We start from the raw sequence: 20,682 nt of genomic DNA on the forward strand, positions 1-20,682 counted from the left end.
GGAGAGGCACAATACGCAGTGGAACCAGTGTCGCTGCATCTGGGGACAGTGGAGTCCTGGTGGGCAACACTGTCACCTGTTCACTTAAGTCGATGTCTGGACTGACTTCAGACAATGGATTGTGATTTACTAACAGCTCTCCAACACCAAGTCACTTTAACCATGGCTCACCACTACACTAGGAAATAAAGGACAGATTCATCAACACAGTCCTCCCTAGTGAGTCCCCTGCAGCCTCTGCTGAGGGAACAGCCTGCCCCGGGCACACATGACAAGCATGGTGCCCAGCTCTTCTCCCTGAGGGGCAAAAAAAGCCTTCAAAGCAACAGTTTGATTCAGCAGCTCAACACATTACAGTTTCCACAGCTTGTCTAATGAACAAAATGGAATGCCCTGGGATGTGCTGAGTATCTGTCAATTAAAGTTTGATGTCTCCAAGGCCAGTCTGGTCTACCCAGGGAGCTTCAGGACAGCCAGGACTACACAGAGAGATCCTGACTCAAAAATCAAAGAGTTCAATGTCTTAAATACTTCTAAACCATCTCAGTTCTGAACTCTGCACTTAAAAACAGACAACACTTAGAGTGTGCGTGCATGTGGACTTGGTGCTCTTTCAAGCACATGGTTCTGGGAAGAACTCAGGGCATCATGTGTGACAGCAAACACCTTCACCTACTGAGCCCACCCACTAGTCACCACGCACTTGTTTGCTGACTCTCCTGAGTATCATAAACCGCGAGCATCCCCACTGCTATGGAAACGCTGTCAGTGTCTGGCGGTTTTCATTCTGTTCTTTGTTCCTGAGCCTCAGGGCAGTTGGGACAGCAGGCAAGAGCTCGTTATTCAGACTTTAAGAGAAAAGTTCTCCACAATCCACAAGCAGAGTGGGCAGGCAGCTCGCAGCTCACACAAACCTCACAATCATGGTGCTCCATTTCTAAAGCACTAGCCCTGGCCAGAGGGAAGGAGTCAACCACGTAGTGTGGGCATCACCGCCGACAGTCAGCATACACGGACACAATTCTGGGACAATTCTAGTTTGTTTTTTTTTTTTTTTTTTTTTTTTGGTTTTTCGAGACAGGGTTTCTCTGTGGCTTTGGAGCCTGTCCTGGAACTAGCTCTTGTAGACCAGGCTGGTCTCGAACTCACAGAGATCCACCTGCCTCTGCCTCCCGAGTGCTGGGATTAAAGGCGTGCGCCACCACCGCCCGGCTACAATTCTAGTTTTTAAATGTAAACCTAGAGAACGGACCTTAGGAGCACCCAGTCTCCAGAGCTGCCTAAGAAAACTGGTCTTTTACACCACCGTTTACAGTTATGGAGGGGCTTGCAGACACCCCCACCCAGCACTGATCCATTGGTAAGTGAGAAATGTTTCTCCAGGATCCAGCAGGACAATGAGGCCTGCGCGCGTGTGACAACTGCACGAGGTGCGGCAGGAATAAATGAGCCCACTCACCCTGCCTGGTGGTACCAGAGAGAAAGCTGCCCTGACCCATAGAGGTCTTAAGTACTGACACCCCAGGTCTTGCCTCTTTTTTCCCCCTCAGGGAGACAGACAGGAACTTTTTCTCGCAGAACAAGTGTCTAATCTCACTCTCACCAAGAGTAGGTTTTGAGGGCAACTCGAGTGGGGCATGGGTCCCAGCGCACTGCCATCCCCTAATGTCATGGCTTGAGGCCAAAGGCAGGCAGGCAGGCACGGAGCAGATGGCGTCCTGGCAAGGTCCCTGCTGTCCCTGCATTAGCAGCGTCTGCTCATTACTCAGAACCTTCACTTGCTTTATCTAATGCTCCAGGAAAAGCATTTTGATTTGATTCATTTCAGGATGGTAACGTACAGCACAATTAGTGGTAAAATCAAACTGGAGGGGGCTGACAATTGGAAACAAGGCACAAGAAATATGAGGCCAGTGGGGTGGAATTCAGCTCACAACTGTGGATCGCCCGCCAAATCCCAGCTCCCCAGTGCATGCGCAGGCCTCTCAAGGCGCAGCTCAGGAAGGGTGCTGAAGGGCTGTCTCCCAAGTTCCCTGCAGGGAGGCTCCTGCTAAGGAGAGCATGGCAGCTTCAACAAGGGGTCTGGGTCTCAATGGCTTCGGAACCTCACTTATGCACAGTGAGAAGGCCGGAGTTCATTAACTCCCTGAACTACACACAGCAGACCCCACAAGGCCCTTTTCTAGTGTTTTTGACCAAGAAGCATCAACCACTGCTCTTGAAAGGGGACAAGGAGTTTGTGCGTTTGATATTTACACCTGTGAGCACTAAATCAGCTCTTCGGGAATATGTCAATCTGTCACCCAAGTGAGGCTGAGGCCAAGGCCACCTGGGATGGAGAAAAGGGCCAGAAGCTGCTATCCACCATGGAAATCCCGGCAATCTGACATGACTGGTAAAGCCTGCCTAGCATGAGAGGTGAGTTCCTGCGGGAGGAATGCTCTTCCTCTCTTCACACTGAAGTGGACAAAGCCAAAGCTCTGAGGCAAATCCTGAACCCTGAAAGGACTGCAGTTGACCTCACAGCGAAGTGACTGCCTGCCAGCATGACCTGAGATCCTAAAGCACAAGATGTAACCAGACAGGTCAACAGTGTCCCTGAATAGACCAAGCACAAATTGCTCCTACTCAAAAGCCCGGACCTGTGGGATGTGGCAGCCTGTCTCACGGTGCCAATGACTACCAATACTCAGGTCCCTACTTCCTACTGATATAGAATGGATTCATTTGGCTAGGATTTAAGTATGATATAACTACAAGGGAAACAGAAGGACTACAAGCAGCAGGCATGCATAAGAAAAAGTTCAACTATTCCCACCAGGAGAACCACAACCACAGTCATGTTCCATTCCCTATCACATCCATCAATACCCCAAACTGAGAAGAGCAAAGACAGAATGGCATCTGTGCTCACCTCCTACCTGGAAATCCTTCTTACACGTGAAAGGACATCTGTACAAAGCTTTTCACTACAATGCTGCTTGTGAGAGCAAATGCACACACACCTGCTTTGCAATGAGTCACAGGCATATACAAAAAGGAGAGCTACCTAGGTGTGAAAAATGAGGCTTTCAGATATGATACTACATCAAAAAGCCAAGGAGGGGAGCTGGAGAGATTGCTCAGTGGTTAGAGGACTAGCTGCTTTTCCATAGACCCTGCACGCACATGGTGGCTCACAACTGTACATAACTCCGGTGCTAGGGGATTCAGCTTCCACAGGCACTACGTGCACGTAGTGCACAAGTATATACATGTAGGCAAAACCCCATACACATGAAAGTTAGACAACAGCAAAAGACTAGCATCTGACAGAACACTTGTAGGGACAATTCAGTCATTATTCATGCAAACCCCAAGCACTGAAGCCTTCAGTCTAGCAATGGCCAGTGCTGCAGCCTGGATTTACGTATGCACAAATTCAAGGTCACTGCACTCAACAAGAACAAGGAGTCCAGATGTCCAGCGATAAGGGCTCCACACGTGTGGCATGGTACAGCATGGCACCAGGGCACAGCACTGAGAAGAGGAAGGAGTAACACAGGTCACCAACGTGCAGCATTGGTTTAAAAACAACAAGACCCACTGAAGTGCACGAAGCTGGCTTAGGAAGATGAGAAGACCTAGAAGACTAGGAGTGGCTCCTTTTACCTTTTCAACAGCTTTGTTGTTTGCCCTTTAACTATGAATTTGTAGCCCCAGACGGCCTGCAGCTAAGTAGACCAGGCTGGCCTCAAACTTGGAACTCACCTGCCTCTGCCTCCCAAATACTGTTGGTAAAGATGTCCACTAATCCTGGATGAATTAAGGTTTTTAAGCAAAATATTTGACATATGTTTTGAAATTCTATGTTCAAGTATTTACCGTGAAGAAAGTTGTTTACCATGCCTAGGGTGCTCCCCTATTTATATGCAATGGCAGTGACTGGGCCAAAGACACTCTTGTCAGCAGCAAGTATAGCTCAGCGGAGGAGGCTCCCCATATCTGCACGTGTGTTCATGTGTGTACAGTCACTGTGTGCCTGTATGTTTGCCTGCATACCTAATTTGCACCACACTTTATTTTCCCTTCAAGCTCTATTTGTAAGCTCATCAGCTATGATGAGCTCAGGACTCACAAGAGTCTCTGTGTTTGCTGTCAGTAACACCACTCCAGCCAACACAGGAGCTGGGAGACGACAGCAGCTGGATTTCAACTTTACCCTCTAGTCTTCAGTTTCCTCAATGATAGAAGAGTCTGCCATTCAAGAATGCAGGACAGGAAGTGCTGTTAGAGCATTCCAAAGCTGCGAGTCCAGCTACAGGCTAAGCAGCAAGCATGCTCAGTCTGCAGCTACACTGCCCACCTGGGATCAGCTCAGGCCGAGGCTACACTGCTCACCTGGGATCAGCAACTATGCATGGAAAAGCTTAACAAGGCCACAGAAGCAGCATGCTGGTGCTACTGCTGCTGCTGCTACCATTCTGAGGAAGCTAGAGTTGAAACTAGGGCCTCATGCATGGCAGGCAAGCACAATGCTGAGCCACACCCGTCTTAACTTATCAAATGTCCATTTGTAGTGTCTAATAACATTAACCAGAAGAATAAAGTACAAAGTTTTGCTCAATTTTTTTAAATCCTTATATTTGCTCTTTTTAGATCTGAATTTTTATCACTGAATATTAGACATTTATAAAACTCCCTAATGGCTACCATAGCTCCACCCCTCTGTGCCAAATGACACCATGCTGCCTGAAGATCTGCATGGCCCTGGTACGAACACTGAGTCCCAGAAATGTGCTACGGTACAACTTCCAGGCCAGGGTGGGGGTAGGTGGGGCTCTTGGAGCTGCAGACTTTGACACAATGGACATCAGGACTGTGAGCAGTAGGCAGGCAGTGATCACTTCCATCAGCTAACAATGTCACATGTCCCATCATTTCCATAACAGTTCTATAAACCCACAGTTGCTCACACACACTCTCTCCAGGCTGGAGACAACACATCAAGGACCACGCTTGGTGGGTGAGTGCCAGGTAAAGGCAGGCACTGATCGCCAGTTTTCTGCCCATCCATGTCAGATCACCCCTCTATCCTTATCTCTAGTCTTTTCAGCCTGAGCCGAGGATACAGGAAAAGGAGGCCAAGTATATTTAATATTTTAAACTAAACACACCATTTGCTTAAGATGGTCTGGCCAGCCTCATCATGCCTGGCACTGACATCCAGCTCCAGGGTTCCAGGATGAATTAAACACCAGTTTTAATGGGTACCATGTTCCAATGTCTACTAATGGACCAGGGTTATTGGCTAGCTTCTTCATATAGAGGCAGAAGGCAGTGCATGAACGTGCATGTGCTTGTGTTCCCAGGAAGAGGCGGGTATGTGTGAATGTGTATATGCCTATGCACAGGAGGCAGGAGCACGTGAATGTGTGTGCATGGAGGATATGGGAGCAGCTGCAGCTGCTGCAGTTGATGAGGCTTTCTCCTGCACAGGGAGGCAGAGGGCTGGGGTACTGGGGTACTCACCATCCTCATAAGCTGCAACTGCCAGCGAGCTGTTGATCCTCACAAAGGAGACATATGGCTGCATTCCAGGCTCCTCCTCTTCCGACTCAGATTCTAGGAAGGGGGCCACATAGTCCCAGGTGCGGGTGTCCCACACCCTCACGTCCCCTGACGTGTATCTGGAAGAGAAGAACATTCTTGGTTCCAAGGGAAATCTGGAGAGTACAGACAGCAGCACATGGGCGGGCTGGGAGGCTCCATTCCTGTAGTTGTCTGGATGGATGACTAGTGGGGAAGGAGTCAACTGACCACAAAAGGCTGTGAACTACCTTCAATCCCAGCACTCGAGAGGCAGAGGCAGGCAGAGCTCTGTGAGTTCAAAGTCAGCCTGTTCTACAGAGTGAATTCCAGGATGACCAGATCTACACCACGAGACCCTGTCTCAAGAAGGAAGGGAGGTGGAGAGAAGGAATGAGCACTGCGATGGTGTCCCCCCTCCCACCCTCATCAACAGGCTGTCGCCTCCGCTCCTTCCACACTAGGAATCAAGGGAGAAACAGGGACGCATGCTGGTGTCCTCATGAACTGTGCCTGCAGAGACACAAGAGCAGCTGGGACTGAAAACTATCAGTCCTGCAGCTAAGCTCTCTCACCTCCTCCAGGAGCAGAGCTAACTGGTAAGGGCCCCTGAGGACTCCTGCTCAGGCACTGCTGCCTTCCTGTGAAAGGCGCCGTCCTGCCCACTAAGAAAGCAAGGCACTAACTCTAGCCTGTGGCTTTGGTCACTTCCTGGATGATCTACTCGGTCATGAAGTCCCAAGATGATGGTGCAGCCAAATGATGCTACACTGCCTGTTACTGAGGTGTCCGCATTCCTCCTGCTGAATCCCTCCGTTGAGGAGGGCGGGGACTGAGGAGAAGCACCTGTGGGGGCCTCATGAGGACCACAGGGATGCTAAGGAACAGTCTTCCTGAGGCCCCAACCACACAACATTGTAGAGTCAAAAAACTTAATTCATCTCCAAAACCTAGGACACATGAGTGTCTGGGGTGGCTACAGAAGGCCAGTCTCAGGTCAGAGTCCCATGGTTATGTATTTACTGTGTGATGTGGGAGTGTCATATATCAATCTGTTGATTTCATTGGTTAAGTAATAAAGAAACTGCTTGGCCCTGATAGGCTAGAACATAGGTGGGTGGAGTAAACAGAACAGAATACTGGGAGGAAGAGGAAGTGAGCTCAGAGGCCATGCACCCTCTCCCGGGCAGATGTGATGAAGCAAGCCACCAGGTCAGACATTTTGAATCTTTCCCGGTAAGCGCACCTGGTGGTGCTACAACAGATTATTAGAAATGAGCTAAATTAATATGTGAGAATTAGCCTAGAAGAGTCTAGATATAATGGGCCAAGCAGTATTTAAAAGAATACAGTTTCCATGTAATTATTTCGGATAAAGCTAGCCATGTGGGCGCCAGGGGGGCCGGAACGCAGCCCCGCAGCTCCTACAACAACTGTGTGCATGTATGCTGGAGGAGGGGCACATGTTTGCCACAGCACATGTGAAAGTCAGAGGGAAACTTTGCCGAGCAGACTCTCTTTCTACCATCACGTGGTTCCAAAACTGGACGTGCGAGGCCAGGCCTTTTAGGGCAGTGCTTCACCCACACGGCCATCTCAGCCCCCAGGGTGAGGTTTCTTAATGCGTTCACTGCGTGCCCTGACTCAGGAGGACTCCTCGAGCACACACTGCAGTGCTCCCCAGCTATTAGTCTACATGTGCACATGAGCTCACTCTGCAGGACCGGGTGCAGGCAGAGCTCTGCACGAGGAGCACACAGCAGGAGGCTCCCAACACTGACTGCTGCTGCTCCAACAATCATTACCCTCCTACTGTCTGTAACAGTGGCAGTGCATGACCAAAGCTGTACACTCATGTGCCCTGAACAACACAGCCACAGACTCCAGGCTCTTCAGGACGTGGTCTAGATGACCACTGTTGGTGAGGAGCCTACACACAACTGCACCCAGCTCAGCACCCTCAGTCTGACTTGGGTTGATCACTGGAATACAGCCAGTTTCAGCTACAGTCAGGAAGGCAAGCATGGGAGTCTAGACTGTGAGTCCACTCTTGAGGTTCAACTCAACAAAAGGAAGAACTCAGAAAAGCAAGATGAAGAGAAAGGCTCATGAGAAGAAAATAAGCACGGGATGTTCGTGCTCCCGGCAGCCCTGGCCGGACTTTCAGCACGTCCATGATCTTCACACTGTGTTCCTCCAGGAGTTCGTGCAGGTCCCTCTGCCCTCACTCAGCATTCCTGTCCATTGCTGAAAATGCTTGTCTGCAGCAAACTTCATGCTGATGCTCCCTTGGGGTACAGCGGGAGGAGCAGGGGATAGAGAGCAGGCTCTGAGGGATCAGTGCTCCAGCTCACCGCCCTCTCCAGATAATTCTGAGACAAACAGCAAGGAACACGGCAAGGAAAACATGCTTCACTCTGAGCCACACAGCAGTGAGCGAGCGGTGTGAGACATTACTGCTGTGTCCTCACTGGGGATAAGCAGAGGGCACAGCGAAGTCACTGCGTTCACTCCACCTGGCAGCACACGGCTTCCCTCTCAGAGCTATCTCCACTCCCTCCAACACTTACACACCAGGGCCTCCCACTCATTCCAGGGGCCATCCTAGACTCCTTGCCAGCCCTGCCTGCAGCCAGCCTGCCTTGCTGTCTCAGCAGCTGTGTGCTATCACCAGTTGGCCTTGCCTCCTCACCTGGCCTGCATCTCTATCTCACACAAGCTAATGCTACCGAGAACTGGTGTCTGGAAAGGGCAGGTCACCAGCAGTGTGCTCACAGGTGGCAGCAGCTGTCCTTGCTCCCAGCCAGCAGCCTCCAGTACTAACGGGAGGCTAGAACACCCAGAACACAGGCGACTCTCCTCAGACTTCTGCTCTCCTTCCAAGCACACTAGACTGTAGCTCTAGGAGACAGCACGCAAGCCCAGTTATTTGCATAAACAGGGAACTTTCCAAACAGCCACTTGAATTAACTGTTCTTCGCAGCCAAAGAAGTGTGCAAATCACAAGCATTTGCCCCTTTCACCGAGAAAGCAGATTTCCCATTTGAACAGGCGCTGTAGGACCCATGCACAGGCTCTGAGAGCTAAGGGAGAAACCAACAACAGGTGGTGCTGCTGGAGCAGGCTGCAGGCAGGCATTTTCACCAATGGATAACACTAGCTAGGGCAGAGGGACCTGCACGAACTCCTAAGTGTGGTCTAAAGCGTGCTTAACTCACAATGGCCAGGGCAAGGGAAGACACGGGTATGGAGGTGGAAAAGGCTCCAGATGCTCCACTACAGCCTAATGACAATTACACTCAACCAATTAAGACCCCACTATGACAGTCGCACTGTCAGGAAGCCTCTGAACCTTGGCGTTGATGGCTGTAATTAGCGTGCACGGTACAACTAAAACATGAGCTGATGTACGGCACAGAAGAGTGGAGGCAACCTCGTCACAGCAAGTGGGGATTCACCCCAGATGCACAAGGGCCAGGGACATGAAGAACCACCTGCTTTCCCAGTCATGCTATGCCTGGCGAGGTGGTGCTTACCTCTAAATGGAGGTGGTCAGAGACAGTAACTGACTCCAATGCCAGGCTCCTCAGTACACCAGGGCAATCGCCAATTTAAAATGATTACCATCAAAGAGCTTTTGCTAATGGATGCTTCTTCCAGCAGAAGATTTATTCAGAGCAAAAGGCCACAAGAAAGGGGGCTAGAGGAACTGGTCCTACCTTGCACGACCATTCATATCCCTCCCGTGTGACACTCTGCAGGGGAGGCTACATGTGCTCCCGGTGCCAGATCTTAGTCACTAGACACAAACGAGTCCTCGGCTCTTCCAAGCAACCTGGACAAGTGGAGGAGGGTTTGACAGAAGAGTGCTGAGGCAGAGTCAAGCGATCGTTGCCTCAGCCTGCTGCTAAGCCCATCAGGCACTTCACACCCCAAAAGAACAGCTTTCAACAGACACCGCTCACAAGAACCAACCCCAGTTAAGTGAAGCACAGAGAATTTGTGGTTTGCATACTGTGCTCAGCTGGGCAGGACACAGCCCTCCCCCCTCCCTGCTCCACCAAACTCTCTCCATCAGTCTCACCACCCTATTTCATGGGAAGTCAGACACCAGCAACAGTGGGAACCGGAGCATGAGGCTGGGTTGACCCAAGAACACCTTCCATACCCTTGGCAAGCACATAACAAAGATCATCGAAATTTCTTCTGCCTTCACAGGACCCTGTTTTTGCCACTCTCAAATGAAGTCCCAACTCTATTCTGATCAGGCCTCAGCAGCACATGGTTTCAAACACTTGAAGCCCCGTGCCAAGGACTCCAGGAAGGAAGACACACAAATGCTGTAGTGGATTACTAGTGACCAGTGTAGCCCAGGAGTACAGAGGGACACCCTCTCCCCATAGTCGAGCACTCCTAAGTGCTCACAATCCTCTGGACCAGCTGCAGTGGGCTTCCCAGGAGGAACCTGGCCTGGTCCTGGGCATGTCTGGAGTACTCTCCTTGGTGTCAGGTCCCTTTCTTCCCACTCCACTCCCCAGCATCTCCCATGCCGTCCCATAGCCATCAGCAGCTGTAGCCTTTGTTAGCCTGAGAACTGCTTCTGTGCACAGAGTGCTGTGAGCAGCCTACCCACGCTGACCGCGACCAGAATGCGGGATCTTCTGGCTTCAACCTGGGCGGTGGAAGTGGCTGAAGGCCAGTGAGGTGCAGCACCCACATACAGAGGCTATTTACACCCTCAGCACACACACAGAGGCTCTGAGAACTCTTCACTTGCTCCGTGCCTTCTGTAGTGATCAATAAAATCCAGGGTATTTACCGTTTTCTACAGAACATGACTGCTGTACTGCACAATTAACAAAATGAACTCGGCCCCACAGTGCAGCCACTCTGTGGAAATGCACCAGAGCCAACATTGAGGGGGCGTAAGACGTAGCAATTGAAAACTAATGAACATCTTAATGGCCCTTGTGTGGTCCACACACTGCACACTTAGAACTGCTCTCCATATATCTTGGTTAATGACAATCAATAGAGTCAGAGTCGATGATGATTATGCAGAGTTATTGGAGCTGTGGCCCTTCCCATAATTCCCTGGAGAAGCAGAGATGGATAAATGCAGCCATGAGTTCATCAGTATTTATTAAGGACGTTCTGGAGCGCCTTCATTAAAGATGTAATGAATGCAAAGCTCCCCTGGTCGGGTATCAGCAGCTTACCTCAGACTTATTTACTAGAGGAGCACGCAGGCCTCGCAGCAGAAAATAAATAAATTTCAAAGTATTTTAAAAAAGCGGTCCCTGGTGGGTCATGACGGAGCCCCTTATGGGAAGCAGCCCAGAGCCATAAGCAGCCGCACAAAATCCATACGAGGCGAGGCTGAAAGGAAAACTGGCAGGAAAGGAGGCTGAAAAGGAGAAAGCTGGAAAGCACGTCCTGGTTAAGTGTGAGGACGGTGACAGAACATACGAGAACGTCACCCCAGGGTGGCACTCACAAACCCTGCTGTCCCAGGCAGCCCCTGAGGAGCATGCAGGGCTATCTGCTCTTTCTAACTTCTCGGCAGCAGAGCTGGCGCACCTGGGAACTTTAGAGCGCAGCCTCTCAGGGCTGCCACACATTCAGAGTGGAGGAAGATTTGGCTGAGAAAGTGGAGGGAAGATGCTGGTCAGTCCTGGACAACTGTGTTTAAACAGCATTCCTATATGACTCTCACTGTGAATGACCAAGGCCTGAGGCAGATGACACCATATGAGCTTATGAGCCTAAAGAAACTCCAAGTCCAAAGAACAAACACTGAGATCCCAGAGCCTGTGGACAGATGACAAGATAAACTAGCACCAGGCCTGCAGTGGAGACACAGACAGGGCTCACCTGGCTGCGAGACAGCTGCAGTGTTTCTCAGCATCTGCTCCAGTGCGCTTGCCTCTGAGGATGGAGAGAGAATAGGCCAGCCCAGCACTTTCAGGTAAAGGAAGAGTTAACTTGTGCAGCACTAACTGATAGTTTTCCCTCCAACCCCACTACAGAGGGGAAACAAGGATGCACAGCTGTGGCTTTCTCCAGGAAAGGCAGGAACCATGCATGGTGACCATGGAAACCAGGGGAAACACCTGGGTAGACTGAAGCATCCCTTAGCATGTAAATGGGTAAATACTTTAAACATCTGAGAGATGCAGTCTTCTAGTCTGAGTAGAAAGTGAGCTAACTAATGGAAATGGGATGCCACAGACATGTGATCCCAAGCGAGTGGGAGGTACTACACACCACCATACACTCCTGGGCATGGATAAAAGCTTTTGGTGAGCTAATAGCTTAATGACGGCAGAGCTGGCATGGGACCTCAAAGGAACCCAGGCTTAGCTCCCAGGACCCCCAGGCTCTGCCTGGGCTGCTCTTCTCTAGGTGGCTCTCCGGCAGTACGCACAGCAAACACAACTTGGCCCCACACCTTGGGCTGGTGCAGTGAGCTTTCTGAGTCCATGATGCCATCTGTTTGCAAGTCTTAACTTCCGAAGGACCACTGGGGAGAAGAGAAGCCAAGCCCCAGAGAACAGGGAGACTATCGCAACTCTCTGCCTCTATGAACTCTCCTCCACAAATTCATGCAGCATTCCTGATGCTCTTTTCTTTGTGATGGGAACTGAACCTAACACCTCGTGTTTTCCAAACACACTTCTCCTGAGCTAAACGTTCAATTCCAACATACAATTTAAAGAACCTCCTAAAATTTTAAAAGTAGTCACCTACAAAATTGAAAGTTAAAAAACAGGCCACCCAGACATCTCCTGATGCACTGCCAACCAGCTCTGCAGATGAAATGTGACACAGAAGGCAGGCTGGGGCCGCCCGGCCAGCACAGCAAGGGCCAGGGCACAGACATACAGGTGGACACTGAGTCTGGCAGGACAGGAAGGGATGTACTTAGAGTTAATTTGAACATGATTTTTTCCCTAAGAAGTGGAAAATTTTAACTGGAACAGAGATGTCTGAAGCACTAGTCCTAGCAGAAGCAGGCTCAGCTAGCCCTCACATGCTCTGGGATGCTGGTCTCCCGGCTGAGTAACCTATGGAGACTCAGTAAGACAAGAGGAAAGGCCAGAGGGAGACTTCATTTGGGACTCCAGGACTTGCTCTCCATGTCACCTGGGTGGTGCTATGGGGCCAAAGATGTTTACCACACAACCCTGCCTTCTCAAGAAGGGTGCAGTCAACAGAATCAAACCGCAAGATGCTCAAGAGGTAACGGCTGGTAGATTATGAGCCAGAAAGCCACCAGAGGCCCGAGGACAGAGGTATTTCTGGCAGCATCCAGAAATAAGGAGATGTGCACAGGAGCAAGCGTGAGGTGTGGTTTGCAAACTTCAAATCACAAAGTCACACTGGGAAAACTGAGGGCTATGGAAGAGCTTTCAAAGTCTCTGAATCTGGAAGATAGAAAATTCCTTTCAGTCCACAGACTCACAGAAGGGATTCCACTTAGAAAACTATCAACACAGTGATAGCACAGAACCTGAACTGGACACGTGTTTACAAAGGACACCAAGCTTCTGCAGCAGCCTCTGCTTTATAATCTTAAAGACGATCTGCGGCACCAAAACAGAAACAAAACCATCTGCAGACCATACACATGAAATGCTCTTAACGCTACCACATCGTGTGCCACACAACGGCCCATTCAGCAGCAGGCCACACACAACTGTATCCCTCAGAGAGTATGTAGCCTAGTGATATCACAGCCTTCTAATTTGTGTCTATATGTCCTATGTCATCCTCCAACACACTTCTCAGAACAATTAGGAAACCGAAAGCGACTTAATTTACTGTCTGCCATTGGGTGAATGAAGGGGAAAACTAGGAACTAGCTGGGGAATTTTGCATTAAGTCTAAGAAAGTAATGAAAAGTAACAGAAGAACTCTGCAAGAAAAAAGTAATAATATACAATATAAGCTTTGACTATATTATATGAAAATAAGTGAAAACTAGCCTGGAAAACAACACACGTGGTCCAGCAAGTTACAGGTGCAGACTGTGGGGTCAGGAGACTCCAGCCACTCTCTAACACTTCTGCAAAAGTAACATGACTACATTAGCATCTTGAACAAAATGATGCTGTGACAGGCTTCAGAGGAGATGGGAGGGTGGTGTGTGCACAGGGCAAGTGTCCATTTAGGCTCTGAGTCTCTGCCACTTACACCCGAGAGTTCTGGAACAAGATCAGCGCTGAAGTAGCTTCCAAGCTTAAAACTCCATGGTTTTAAGTTGTGACAACTAAAAATCAAACAAACAAACAAAAAATCCCAAACATTTCTCTGCCTTCCCAGGGAAAATGAAGTATAATGGGAGGGGAGAGAGGCTATGTATGAAATGTTGGTGCTTATTCCATACAAAATCACATACAGCACTACTAACCACCCCAGGGTAACAGAACCACACACCACCCCAGGGTAACAGTCTTAATCAAGAGTATTCAGGAACTCCTGGAACTCCTGGAAGGAGGCAGGGCTCAAATGGCCCATCAAAAATAGGGACTGAGGTTCTTGAGTGTGGTAGCACAGACCTTTAGTCCCAGCACTCAGGAGGCAGAGGCTGGTGGATCTCTGAGTTCAAGGCCAGCTTGGTCTACCAAAAGAGTTCCAGGACAGCCAGGGCTACACAGAAAAACCCTCTTTTGAAAAACAAAAGCACGGCTCTAAAGCTACAGAGAAACCCTGTCTCGAAAAAACAAAAACAAAACAAAACAAAACAACAACAACAAAAAAATAAAAATAAAGCACGGGAAATGGGTTTTTTGCAGGATGCTCTGGAATTAGCAGCAGCAGTTGTAGAATCTTGAAATGTCTGAGGTTCACTGTTTGAGAGTGAAATGTGAACACCGTGGTATATTCACTATAGCTCAGTTTTCACACAGATGTGGCAGGTGACTCAACAGACAGTGTGGCAAACACACAGTGCACTTGAGTTAGGAATCACCACAGACCACACAGGAGTCTGAATGTCAGGAAGGGACGATCAAGAACGTCTAAGACAGGAAAGGGGCAAGGGCAGTGGACAGATAATGCCAAGGTGGGGAGGAGCAAGCCTGCATTTCAACCGCAGGAGTAGATCTCAGAGGCTAAAACATGGAGCACAACCTTTGGTCAGGTTCTACTTCTGCCAAACAAAGAGAAACAAGAAGAGTATGGAAATCAGCATGAGCAAAAGCAGGAGAGGCAGTGCTGTCTCTTTAAGAGGCTCCTTGGAGATGCTGAACTGCAGAAAGCCTAGAGAATACAACATTGATTGGGAATGAGGTAACCACAAACACCACTGTCTCAAATGAAAAGGATTCAGGAGCTGACCCAGAAAACAAGCATCGTAACCGCCAGATAAAATTTTAATGATAAACACAAGATGCTCTGCACACAGTAAGATCGCAGGGTCTCGGACGGAGCCATCAACTGCAGCTTCTCTCAGAGAGGAGCCGAGGAGGCTCTGTGACCCGCAGCTCAAGTTTCACACAATCGATCCCCAGAACACTGGTATGGCTGGGCCTTTGGTGGCCTATCTAGTGCTGAGCAGATCCCCAGGGAGAGGAAGGAGGGGGAGAGGGCAGCAGCTACCTTCAGACTCTGTCTTTCTGGGGGCTATACATTCAGAAGCTCTTAACTGGCCTTGAGGAAGGAGGGTCACCTATATCTCCAGTCTGCCAGGATTCTTAGTCCAGCTGCAGCATCACAACCTCCTTATGTGTTTAGGCAGAACCCAGAGCAATGTAACCCTGGCTGGTTACCACTGGTCCTCAGGCATGGGGCAAAGCTCTCTGCTGTCAAGGAGCTCAGAGAACCACACCTCACAATGAAGCTATAGGTCTGACTGCTCCTGACAGACAGACAGACAGGAAGCAGGTTACCCACTCAGATGTAAGAGCTGAGGGGTCACTTAAGAAAGTGAGGCCAGTGAATAGAAGCTAAGGAGAGTTGGCCTTCCTGGCCAGATCATCTTTAAATCAGAAGGACCAGTGAGATGGCTCAGTGGTTAAGGGCGCCTGCCACCAAACCTGACAAACTGAGTCCGACCCCTGAGACCCACACAGTAGCAGGAGAAACCAATCCTGTAAGTTGTCCTCTGACCTGCAAACAAGTACTGTGTGCACTCCCAAACACACATATAACACAAGTAAATAAATGAATAAAGTGTAATGAAAGAGAAACAATTTTTAATGTCAGGGCCTGCCATAAAATATTTCAATAATCTATTTGGAATTTCAATTCAAATGGTGCTTTAATTTTTTTTAAAACATTTTATTTATTTGGGTGTGGTGTCATGGCACATACAGAGGTCAGACAACTTCTTGCAAAAACTGGTTCTCTCCTTCCACCACCATGAGGTGTGGGTTCCAGGGTCAGACTCGGGTATTGTCAGGTTTGGTGGCAGCACTTTGACCGCCTGAGCCATTTGCTGGCCTTCACGCGGTGCTCACTGAGGAATGCTACTTAAGGAGAGAAAACGATGAAGGAAGAGCTGACTGTTGACTGTAGAAGTCCAAGGCTGGCTCTTAGTTCTGGTTTCCTCTAGGCAGGAGTCCTGCAGCAGTTCCCACAAAGCCAACTGACCCAGAAGAATGGGCTACATTCCTGCTTTCTGGCACACAGGCTGAGATGACAAAAGTATATATAGTTTACATTTTCAGACACTAGCTCAAGAGACATCGTAACCCTACAATACAGTTGATCTGATTGTACAATAAAAGAATGCATGTCCAGATCTCTGTGGTAACAGCCATGAAGAACTCCTCACAGTGGGTTCTGGAACAGCAGCCAAAGAAACTCAGAAGCTGATGTTAAATGTCCCAGCCAGGATACAACAAGGCCTGCAGAAGCTGCACTGATGGGAAGGAGGAGCAGCGGCCACAGTACCCAAGTGGGGTACTTGGGCAGAGGGTACAAAGTGAAGACACAGACTGAGCTGATGCGAAGGAACATGGCTTTGCTTACCCTGCGATGACGACACCATCATGAGAGCGCACATCACACAAAACGGCATCAGGAACGTGCTCCAGCTCACTCACGGCACCTTTGCGATTCTGTGAGGAAAAGGGGGTGTGGTTTATACCAGTCTTGGGGTAGCCCCTTGTAAACAATTCTGTGAGGAAAAGGGGGTGTGGTTTATACTAGCCTTGGGGTGGCCCCTTGAAAACGTGCTCTGTCTCACACGTCACAACCGTCTTCAGTGGCACTGACCTCACACACGACACTGGGCATTCAGGAGGATAAAATGGCAACATGGTGAGCCTATACCAGAGGCACTGCATGGAGCAGTGAATGAGGTGCTGGCCTGTCCCCAGAATGTCACCAGTAGGAAGAAGTATGTGCACACAGGTAAGTGTCCCTGCACAGGGCAGGGCCTGAAGCAGTACATCAAGTACATTAAGCAGTTCAGCTTGCAGGAGAAAGCATTTAGTGGACATGTAAAAGAACTTCAGAATAAATGAAACGCTCACAGGGGACACAGACCAGAGAGGGCAGAAAAGACGCCATTCTGACTAAGAGTCTGACTTCTCTGGGAAATGGTCTTCGAAGAAAGGCCTAAGCCTGAACTTGGGGTGCTCCCTGGGAACATAAGTGGGGAGTGAGAGGGTGAAAGGAGGCAGGTCCCGGCTCTGGGCCCTCGTGTGACTTTTGGGTTATTTCCCATAATCGCTGAAACCATCTTTACATTGGTATACTGGCAGGTGCTGTTTGAGCTCACAAATGGAGAAGCTGCCTCCCATTCTAGATCCAAGCATGGTCCTGGCTCCCCTATTGGAGAGAGAGAAGAACAGCACGCAGCTAGGACATTAAAAATCTCATCCTTCCTGGCATTTGCGAGGCAAAGGCCAGAAGGAAAGCTTTATGGAAACCCATTTCCAGCCAGCTCTGAGCTGCAGGTCCAGGTAGACATGCATTCACGGCTCATGCCTTAAGAGGAAGTCCTCAGAACTCTAGGGTCCTTTCTGGGGTTTTCAGACACTAACTTAGGAGTTACCATGCCAACTGCCTGCCCTCTGAAATAAATCTCAGTTAGGTCAGAATCACTGTACCTGTGACTTGGCCAGAGCCCTGAACACAGGGGCCATGTCAGACCATCCCTAGGGTCACAGGCCTGGGAGCAGTGTTTACTCTGAGCCACCCAGTGTCACCATGTGTCAGTGAAGGGTCTTCCTAAAACTGCACTAAGATGTCTACCTTGACATGTAGCCAACGACCCGTCACTTAAATTTCACCCAAGAGGTCCTCACTGCTCAGAGTTCGGGAGGTGACCTAGGATGCCAGGAGCCCCCCACGTGCTGCTGCCCGTCTAACCAGATCACTTGACAGACAACTACATACAAAGCACACCTGATGGTTTTACACTTGCTGGAGAAAAACAGGGAACAGACATTGGGTAGCATCACATCTTCCTTGTGAACTGTGACCAAATGCCAAAGGCTCCTTACTTCTACTACCTCTAGCCCAAATGAGGACACCCTGCCCTCCTCCCCTTTCCCCCACCCCACATCCCACCCCAAAGCAGCAGCATAAGCAGAGCTGTTGTCTTCCCTTGGCTCTGAAATCTCTGAATTCAATGCCAGGGACAAGCTCACTCTCCTGGTTCCTGCCTCTCTGGACAGAAAGGTAGGAAAGCCCAGCTCCAAGCCTTCCTTCCTCTGCCGTCAGGTGGACTGCGGCCTCTGTGTCCAGGCCTTGCTTCATCTGAGCAGCTTTCTTACACAGATCATTCTACCCATCCATCAGAAGACCTAATTAGGAGCCTACTTCCTGCTACCTTCTATGGATGCAGGTGCCATGGGGCCAGTGTCTTCATGCGCTAAGAAGACTGGCCTGGCCAACTCTCCAGTGATGACTAGTTCTTAACTAGGAGCAACTGGCCACCCAGGGAATACCTGGTAACACCTGGAGAGGAGACATCTTGTGTGCCACAACAAGGGCAGAGTGCTATTGGCATCTAGTGGGGACCCTGGTGTATCGCTTGGCATCCTGAAAAGAGCTGGCCCAACATCACCAGTGCTGAAGCTGGCCATCTCAGAGGGGTAAGCACTGCTCACTGATGTCATGGAACCAGTGCACTGGTTATTAATCTGGTTACAAGGTGACTACAGACAGACCAGACATCACATAGGAAACATATCATCACCAGTCATGACAAGGCTTTCTTGCCTCAAAGTCTATCTGGATTAACCTTTAAGTGAGAGAAAGGCCCAGTTCTACCCCATCTCCAATGGGTGACTTCCCAGCTGCCTAGGTGGGAAGCAGCTTGGCCATGCACCACCTCGCTGTGCTTCACCAAACCCTGGAACATGCTTCCTGACAGCTTGCTCTCCCAGAAATGCTTCTCTGCAAATGCTTAGCTTGATCTAGTATTTCTGTAGAGCCTTGAAGTGATAAATGTCAGGGCAGCAAGCCAAGGGTTACGTGAGGCAAGAGCAGACAGCACTCAGCACCACACCACCTCTCCAGCAGCAGCTCCACAGGGGCCTCCAAGGGTCTCTTGCCTGTGCATGGTGCTGCTGCTTTGTCAGCCCTCTTGGAGGCAAGGAAAGAGAAAGGAGCAGGGGGTTGACAGAAGATTTCAGTGACCCTAACCAGCCAGGAAAGGCAGTGTCAGACAATCCACTTCAGCCCCCTTCCTGCACAGCAGGAAGAAGCTCTAGACTGTAAGGAAGATGCTGAAATCAATGATTGGAGGGGCTTGGGGTTGCTCAGCACACCCTGCTCCCTCCACTCTAGGAATGAGCCTCAGGCAGCAACTGCAGGCCTGCTGTCCACTGTCCCTGCCTCAGGGGATGCCGCTGGCCACTGCCTACCTTCCAGTTGGTTCTTAACATATGCTCCTTGGCAAGGCACTCTTGCAAGATGAGCTTCCAGCAGGAGTAGTCAGAGATGCTGCTCCGGGGAAGATGCCCCTCTTGCTGGCACAGCCGGTACCACAGCACCTCGTCTTCAGAAATCACCTTCCATGTCTTGCTCACCTAGAACAGCACAAGTGACGCAAATGTCAAGATCTGCAATTAGAGAGGCCTTGCCATCCAAAATCAATCAACACCTATATTACAGCTCCGGGCTTATGGCAGCATAGAACGTCTCATTAACAAAACACACTGAGGTGGAAAAAATACAAGCAAATGTTTCCAGTTATATCTTTCAAGATTTCAAAACTGTTATACCACCATGTAACGTCACATTTTAAATGGTGTGATACATTATCATCTAACAAATGAAAGAGACAAACAATGCACCAATACAAAAAAATGCTAAAAGAACAAACTGAACACGGTAAGGACCATACAAGCACATGGAGCTTCTCAGGTGACTTTGTGGACAGATCTGCGTGACCATCTTACAAAGCGGAGTCTGGTGGCCTGTGATGTGGAAGGTTTTAATCTAACTAAATTTCTGAGGTATAAAATTCAAATTTATGCTGCATGGAGAACTCTTATACATACAGATTAAAACACAGTGTTAGCATTAATACAGCCCTCGCGCTGTTGGGCAGGACCCACAATATATGGTGGAGAAATGACTTACTTCTGGCACAAATCTCCAATCCCCACAGTACCAGGAAGAACCAACCGCTTTAACTCTCAGATGTTTGTTCTTTTCCAGCCCTCAGTAGGGGTGTACCAGGCTTACCCCATCACAGGACCATACACCAAGCATGAACTCTCGTGGGCAAATGAGAAACTGACCCCACAGAGCAACATCATTCGTCTACAGCATGCACTGGGGATGGAGGATGGAGGCCATGTTTGCCATCACCCTGAGACTGAAGTTCACTCCTGGTAAACAGAGAAGGCCAGCAGCTTACAAGAACCTACACTTGCTACCACTCCTTGGGGGACTACCAGACCTTGGAGGATGAGGGAAGAGAACATGACCGAGGGGACCAGCTGGGATGGGGGTGTGAAGATGTCTCAAAGTCTAATTGCCCCTCCGTGGTGGCAATTAGAGCACTACCAAAAATGAAGGCTGGGCTGGGCAATCGCTCAGTGGTCGAGTGCTTACCTAGCACATGGAGGCTCTAGGTCTGGCTAGTACTGTAAGCAGGAAAGGGAAAGGAGCTGAGGAGACGGGTTGGTGGGTCTGGTATTTGCT

At 49.6% G+C, this 20,682-nt stretch overlaps 1 protein-coding gene across 1 annotated transcript in view; it reads right to left on the minus strand.

Moving 5' to 3' along the window:
* The window catches only part of Fbxw8 (F-box and WD repeat domain containing 8), a 99,697-nt gene that overhangs the window by 53,784 nt on the left and 25,231 nt on the right, over positions 1–20,682 (minus strand). Inside the window, exons 3-5 of the mRNA XM_075981976.1 lie at positions 19,395–19,559; positions 16,546–16,634; positions 5,512–5,669 (exon numbers count right to left, since the gene is read on the minus strand). Coding sequence (XP_075838091.1) covers positions 5,512–5,669; positions 16,546–16,634; positions 19,395–19,559 — 412 coding nt within the window. The remainder of the gene's footprint in view (positions 1–5,511; positions 5,670–16,545; positions 16,635–19,394; positions 19,560–20,682) is intronic.

The sequence above is a fragment of the Microtus pennsylvanicus genome, chromosome 1 (genome assembly GCF_037038515.1).
Source record: "Microtus pennsylvanicus isolate mMicPen1 chromosome 1, mMicPen1.hap1, whole genome shotgun sequence".
Classification (NCBI taxonomy): domain Eukaryota; kingdom Metazoa; phylum Chordata; class Mammalia; order Rodentia; family Cricetidae; genus Microtus; species Microtus pennsylvanicus.